This window comes from Scomber japonicus, chromosome 6 (assembly GCF_027409825.1).
Source record: "Scomber japonicus isolate fScoJap1 chromosome 6, fScoJap1.pri, whole genome shotgun sequence".
NCBI lineage: Eukaryota > Metazoa > Chordata > Actinopteri > Scombriformes > Scombridae > Scomber > Scomber japonicus.
In genome coordinates, this window is record NC_070583.1 from 38,074,267 (window position 1) to 38,082,008 (window position 7,742).

Sequence of the window (7,742 nt, forward strand, 5' to 3'; positions counted from 1 at the left end):
GGAGGCCGGCGGACGAGTTGGATTGGTCCCCAGGGATGACTGACGCTTTTGATGCTGCCAAAACCGCGCTGGCCAACACTGCTCTGCTGGCGCACCCGTTTCCGACATTCGTTGACCACAAGCCGTTGACGTTCGCTATGACCAAGTCTTCGGAGCCATGGTCTGGTCGTCAGCAGCGTCAGTTCTCTGCCATCTCCAAGTACACCACTGACATTCAGCACGTGGCCGACAAGGAAAATATCATCGCCGACTGCCTCTCCCGGTTGGTCACTGGGTCCGTCCACTTGGGCCTTGCCTACGCAGCCATGGCGGCAGATCAGACTGCGGACTCTGAGGTTCAGGCCTACAGGACGACCCCCGCGGTGCTGCTCATGGAAGATGTGGTGTTTGACGCGGCCAACGCTCTGCGACGTCTCCACCGGCCAACCACGCCCCATGGTACCTGCTGGCTGGAGGCGTCAGGTCTTCGACGCCATCCACAGCCTTTCCCACCCGTGGGTGAGGGCCTCTACCAAGCTGGTGGGGCCAAGTTCATCTGGCCGGGCCTGTGGAGGGATGTCAGGGCCTGGGCTGCTGGCCTGTGTGGCGTGCCAGCTCGCAAAAATGACACGTCATACCAAGGCCCCCTTGGCGCCATTCAAGGTGCTGGAGAGACATGTGAATGTGGACCTGGTGTGCCCCCTTCCCCCCTCCCGTGGTTACACCTACCTCACCATGGTGGACAGGACCACCAGTTGGCCAGAAGTTGTTCCTATGTCCTCCACTACATCAGCTGAAGTGACCCGGGTGTTCATTATGGCTTGGGTGACCCATTTCAGCACACCGTCCAACCTCTCCTCGGACTGAGGTCTGCAGTTCACATCGGAGCTTTGGTCTGCGGTCGCCGAGGTCCTGGGGGTGAAGGTCCACCATACCACAGCCTATAACCCACAGAGCAATGGACTTTGCGAGCGGTTTCATCATGACATGAAGGCCGCGCTCAGGGCCAGCCTTATGGGCAGCGACTGGGCTGACCGCCTCCCATGGGTTATGCTTGGCCTTCGCTGTGCCCCCAAGGAAGATCTTCGGGCTTCATCAGCCGAAATGGTGTATGGCCAGCCTCTGCATGTCCCGAGAGAGTTTCTTCTTGAAGCCACGGCCCCGTGGTCGGTTGCCTTCCATCGTGCTTTGTCCTGGGGTATTGCCGACGCTTTTGTTCCCATTCCAACGTCTCACCATGGCGTCCCCCAGTCCTACGTTCCCAAGGATTTACTGTCAGCCAAGTATGTCTTCATCCACCATGATGGCATCGTACCCCGCTGTGGCTCCCCTTCCGTGTCCTGGTGGGGGGGGTCTAAGAACTTCGGCAAGCCTGAGTGTGTGGCTATAGACTGTCTCAAGCCTGCTCATGTGGATATTGGCGAACCGCTTCAGCTGGCCCAGCCCCCACGGCGGGGGTGCCCCCCTGCTGCAGCCTCGACCCCTGCCCCTGGCACTTCTCCTGCCCCTGGCCCCTCCCCTGCCCCTGCTCAGGCTTCGGCCCAAGCCCCGGCCCTACCCCTTGCGCTTTGCCCCTCTCCTGTTAAGCGCAGCCGTTATGGCCGCCTGGTCCGGCCCTGTTATGGCCCTGTTATTATGAGTGAATTCTGGGGGGGGGGGGGCCTGTGTGGTGACCCACAATGAACACTGAAGGAGACATTCACCAAGTGACTGTACCTTTAAGGGAGACGTTTACGGGGTACAAGTTCCGGGTTTACGTTGTTGTTGCAAAAAATTAATCTTGGTGTGACCTACAAAGGGTTAACGTGTTAATTTAACACATCTTCATACCGTGTATTATTGAGAAGACTTCTGAAATTTCTTGTGCCAGTGTTTATGTCTTATGTCCTTTCAATTTACCTTAGAGTGATAGATCCATAATTTGGAATAAGCCTCATTTTGAAAACTGCAATTCTTTCCAAATATGTGGTTGTTGGGCATTTATCAGTAAATACATTGTACGTTCAACATTGTTCAAATTGGTTCCTGAAGAGACTGTAAATGTGTCCGATATCACCTGATACAATAACTCAGACTGCTGAAGCTCAACAGAAGCTGGTCAGAGACTTTATAATGACTCTGTGGACACGCTGTGGATTTAGTCCTCCATCACTGAACACTGGAAGCACATTTGAAGGAGATCTTTTAGGGCAGGGGGGTCAAACATGCGGCCCGTGGGCCAGAACCGGCCCGCTGAGGGGAGCAATCCGGCCGACTTTCCTTCCTGTGTTCTTTTCCTTCCTTACATCTGTCCTTCCCTACCTTCCTTCTTTCCATCCTTCCTTCCATCTGTCTGTCCTTCCTCCTATCAGTCCTTCCTTCCTTCCTTTTTTCCTCCCTACCTTCCTTTTTCCTTCCCTCTGTCTGTCTGTCTGTCCGTCCTTCACTGTCTGTCCTTCCTACCTTTCTTCCCTCCTTCATTTTGCCTGTCTTTCCTCCCTTCCTTCTTTCCTGCCTTCCATCCTTCCTTCCATCTGTCTGTCCTTCCTCCCATCAGTCCTTCCTTCCTTTTTTCCTCCCTACCTTCCTTTTTTTCTTCCCTCAGTCTGTCTGTCTGTCCTTCCTACCTTTCTTCCCTCCTTAATTTTGCCTGTCTTTCCTTCCTTCCTTCCTTCTTTCCCTCCATCTTTTTAATGGTCCGGCCCACATGAGATCAGATTGGTCTGTACGTGACCCTTGAATGAAAATGAGTTTGACTCCTCTGTTTTAGGGGGGGGGGGGGGGGGGGGTGGATATTTATTAGCAGTTAGTGGTTATTTGTAGTTTTAGCTGTAAGTGTATCTGTACTTGTAGCTTCAGACGGTGTGCTGTGTTGAAAAAGAAGAAGAAGAAGAAGAGCTGAACGACAGTGTTACGACAGTCGAGACATCAACTTTATTTCTGACAGGACGTTTAAAGTTGTTTCTCTGTACAGAACAACATGTATTTACACTGACAGCCCTGCAGGGGGCGTATGTACAAACAGAGGTATGACAGCGTACAGTATCAGTATTAATGCATAAATTACCCAATAAATACACAGGATGGATCAGAGACGACGACTTCATGAGAACAGTTTGTGGATGTTTGAAGTTTAAACGTGGACGAACAGCAGGACATGAACCTCGAACAAGGCACTCTGTCTCCAACGTGTGTCCCCCCCCCTCCCCTCCCCCCTCCCGTTGTTGGTCAGAAAGTGTAAATGTGTGACTGCAGTGTCCCCGTGACGCGAGGTACCACCCACTGATCTGACTGGCTGAACACAGGAGCGTCAGGTAGTGAGGGGGCGTTCCTGTTCTGACGTCAGCCAATAAGAGAGAGGGGGGGGGGGGGGGGGGTCTCCTCATAGTTACCTTAAAAACCATCAGCTAGCAAACAGTCACTGCGATGTCTCCATCTAAACCACTAAACCCTGCTGAGAACCTTCTGCTGCAGTTGGACCTGAAGTATGAGCTGGTAACAGAGCTGCTTTAGTCCTGAAGATATTTAACCCTCCTGTCGTCCTCCCGGGTCAAATTGACCCCATCTGTTTTGACTGTTCCTTCTTTCCTTCCTCCCTTCCTCCTTTCCTCCCTCCTTTCCTTCCTTCCCTCTTTCTCTCCTCCCTCCTTTCCTTCCCTCCTTCTCTTTCTTTCCTCCCTTCTTTCCTTCCTTCTTCCTTCCCTCCTTCCTCCCTCCCTTCCGTCATTCCTTCCTTCCTTCTTTTCTTCCCTCTCCTCCTCCCTTCCTTCCTTCCTTCCTCCCTCCTCCCTCCCTTCCTTCCTTGACTCAAGGACAACAGGAGGGTTAAAAACACAAGATATTAACTTAATGTGGATCAAATGAACTAAAGAACCAAGTAAAGCTCTTGATCCAGATCCAGTTCCACATGTTGTGCTCACCTCATACGGAACGAGACCACCGCATGAATGACTTGACCAGATATAGAACCAGGTATAGAACCAGGTAAAGAACCAGGTATAGAACCAGGTAAAGAACCAGGTACAGAACCAGGTACAGAACCAGGTACAGAACCAGGTACAGAACCAGGTAAAGAACCAGGTACGGAACCAGGTACGGAACCAGGTACGGAACCAGGTAAAGAACCAGGTATAGAACCAGGTACAGAACCAGGTACGGAACCAGGTATAGAACCAGGTATATAACCAGGTATATAACCAGGTACGAAACCAGGTAAAGAACCAGGTACGGAACCAGGTATAGAACCAGGTACGGAACCAGGTAAAGAATCAGGTATAGAACCAGGTAAAGAACCAGGTATAGAACCAGGTAAAGAACCAGGTATATAACCAGGTAAAGAACCAGGTTTGGAACCAGGTATAGAAGCAGGTAAAGAACCAGGTAAAGAACCAGGTATAGAACCAGGTAAAGAACCAGGTATATAACCAGGTACAGAACCAGGTATGGAACCAGGTAAAGAACCAGGTACAGAACCAGGTACAGAACCAGGTATAGAACCAGGTACAGAACCAGGTAAGGAACGAGGTAAAGAACCAGGTATATAACCAGGTAAATAACCAGGTATAGAACCAGGTAAAGAACCAGGTATAGAACCTATAATAATAATAATCCAACGTATTTACAGACTGACGGATATGTGATCGACGGGGGTTTTAAGGCATCGCTCGTTAAGATTTGGTTTCGTTAAAAATCAACCAAAAGTCCATCTGTGAACTTCCTGTTAGTGGACATAAGAACCTCCGACAGCTGAGACACAAACTTAACTAAACATTTCTAATTTTTTTTTTTTATAAACTTCACACTTCAACTAGTTTCCATCTACTCACTGAGTCTGGTTATTTGTTTTCAGCTCATCTACAAACTAAATTAATCACATGACGTTCATCAGCCGGGCGGCGCTGCTTCTCACCTGTTCACAGTTTCCACCTTTGAAAAGATTCTGGTTCGAAGCTTCCTGTCAAACCAGAAACCCTCCTGTCGTCCTCCCGGGTCAAACTGACCCCGTCCGCTTTGACTGTTCCTTCTTTCCTTCCTTCCTTCCTTCCTCATTTCCTTCCTGCCCTCCTTCTCTCTTTCTTTCCTCCCTCCCTCCCTCCTTTCCTTCCTTCTTTCTCCCCTCCTTCCCCCCTCATTTCCTTCCTTCCTTTCTTCTCTCTTTCTTTCCTCCCTCCCTTCCTTCCTCCTTCCCTCCTTTCTTCTTTCCTCCCTCCCTCCCTCCTTCTTCCCTCCTTTCCTTCCTTCCTCCCTCCCTCCCCTCCTCCCCTTCCTTCTTCCTTTCCTTCCTCCCTCCCTCTCTCCTTCCCTTCCTTCCTCCCTCCCACCCTCCTCCCTCCTTCCTTTCCTTCCTTCTTCCCTCCTTTCCTTCTTCCTCCCTCCCTTCCTTCCTTGACTCTAGGACAACAGGAGGGTTAAATAAATGTATCTGTCACTTTCTCCATGAAGAGATCAATTAGTCGATCGGTTATCAAAAAACCAGAAGAAGAAATGCCCGCAGAACGTTTCAGAACAAGATTCAACAAAAAAAAGGAAAGAAAAGAAAAACACAAAAATCCTCAAAATGAGTTTTTTTTTTTTTTACTGTTTCAGAGAATTAAGGCTGTTTGATATAAGATGACGTCATCAGTCCACCAGACGACTTGTCTAAAAAGGTTTTTTTTATCTTTATGTAAATTTGACACAAAAAATAGAAATGTCTCTGTGACGTAACCGAACATCACAAATATCACAAATCATCGTTTTGGTCCCTTCAAGAGTTTTTTGGACCCTCGACTGTCAATAAAACCGCAAGTTTGTAAAGTAAACGCTTGTGTGTGTGTGTGTGTCGCAGAGCAGAACACACACACACACACACACACACACACACACACACACACACACACACACAGAGCAGAGAGACCTGACATCTATCAGCTTTTTATCAACTGGAGAGACTTTGGTCCTCATTAAGTGGTCCTAAGTCTAGGTCCCCAGAAATACTCTAAACCAGAACACTCTCTCACACACACACACACACACACACACACAGAAGAGACAGTCAGTGCAGCTCGTTGGTGTGGAGCTTCAGATTGTCGCCGCAGAGCTTCGGGAGCGGTCCGTCCCTCGTCACGTTCCTCACTTCCTGTCCGCTGAGCTCCAAACATCTACTTATAGAAATAAATACAAAACTCTGGAAGTCCTTCAGGCAGGCGGCGGCGCTTCCTCCGGACTAAGAAGCTGCAGGTTTGTGTTCAGGTCTGGAACCTGGAGGACAACCTCGTCGTGTCCGCTCGGTACACTGTAAAAAATCCTCCATCTCACTTCATCTCAACTTCTGAGTCTCTGGTCGTTTCATCTGAGCATCGGTGTCGTTTCATCGTCTCATCTGCTCATTATTTTTCTCCATTAATGGATGAAAGTATTAAAAATGATTTAAAAAATGACTCTGGTGACGCTGGTGTGTTTTACATTTACTGGTAACATATAAACGAGAAGATGAAACAGACGTTTTGACCTTTTTGGCAATTAATCAATTATCAGAATTTTGGCATTTTGACCCTCCTGTTGTGTTCGAGTCAAGGAAGGAAGGAAGGAAGGGAGTAAAGGAAAGAAGGCAGGGAGGGAGGAAAGAAGGAGAGAAGAAGAAAGAGAGGAAGGTAGGGGGGAGGAAGGACAGAAGGAAGGAAGAAAGGGAGAAGAAGGATAGAAAGAAAGAAAGAAAGGAGAGAGGAAGCACAGAAGGAAGGAAGGAAGGAAGGAACAGTCAAAACAGTCGGGTCAATTTGACCCGGGAGGACGACAGGAGGGTTTAAACTGATTGTAAATGAGCTCAAACAAACCGTTAACCTTCATCAGTTAAACGTTATGATCCTGGCAGCTGAAGAAGCTCCTGATGATGTTCGTCTCAGTCAGTTAGCTTCTCACGCTAACGTAGCACGCTAACGTAGCACGACGTGAAGTTCGTAGAAAATCACTTAAAATCAGTCAAATCACAAATCAGCTTCTGTACGGACATTTTCTTTTTTTACAGTGTACAGGAAGTCACCCGTTTCCACGGTGACGACCGGACCAGCCGACGCGCTCCGTCGTCTTTGCTCTGCGATAGGTAGGTAACAGTTTGGCTCCACCTCCTGAATGCTGATTGGTCAGCGGGTGGGATGACAAGGCACTGGTGGATCGTGTGATTGGTTCTCGGGTGTCACTGTGAGGATTCAGGTGTGATGTCACAGACCAGGTTCTGGTTCTGGGTCGGGAGGTCAGAGGTCAGGTCGGGTGGCTGAGGTCGTCGGTAGCAGCAGAGGTAGGAGGAGAGCAGGCAGCGGTTGCTAGGCGACAGAACGACAACGAAGAGGAGGAGTTTGATTCTAACAGCAGATTAAATATTTAAATCTGGATCTATGATACGAACTGTATGAAATCTTTATTAATAATGAACAGTGATGATCACCTTGTTGCTGTTTTCAGGCTTCGCTGGCGCTGCTGTTCCTGTTGAGCTCTCTGATCCCCTGAAGGATCCGCTTCATATGACCCACCTTCGTTACTCCCAGGTCCTACACACACACACACACACACAGACACACACACACAAACAGACACACACACACACACACACACAGAGAGAGACACATTATGTACAGAACAGAACAAACGTCGCTCTTCTCTTCCTCCATCATCATCATCATCATCATCATATACCCATCATGCAGTTAGTCCACCATGCAGCCCACCAATCAGGTAGCAGTGTGAGTTAGCTTTAGCAGCTAGCATTAGCCTGTGGTACCTTCAGGTCCCTCCTCTCCAGGTGGATC

The 7,742-nt window shown here is 49.1% G+C and overlaps 1 protein-coding gene across 1 annotated transcript in view; it reads right to left on the bottom strand.

Moving 5' to 3' along the window:
- Window positions 1-6,531: 6,531 nt before the first annotated feature.
- Window positions 6,532-7,742, bottom strand: part of LOC128360912 (diacylglycerol kinase delta-like) — a 43,127-nt gene continuing 41,916 nt past the window's right edge. Inside the window, 3 exon segments of the mRNA XM_053321467.1 lie at window positions 6,532-7,259; window positions 7,382-7,484; window positions 7,715-7,742. The exon segment at window positions 7,715-7,742 is cut by the window's right edge and continues 103 nt beyond it. Coding sequence (XP_053177442.1) covers window positions 7,395-7,484; window positions 7,715-7,742 — 118 coding nt within the window. The 3' untranslated portion in view covers window positions 6,532-7,259; window positions 7,382-7,394.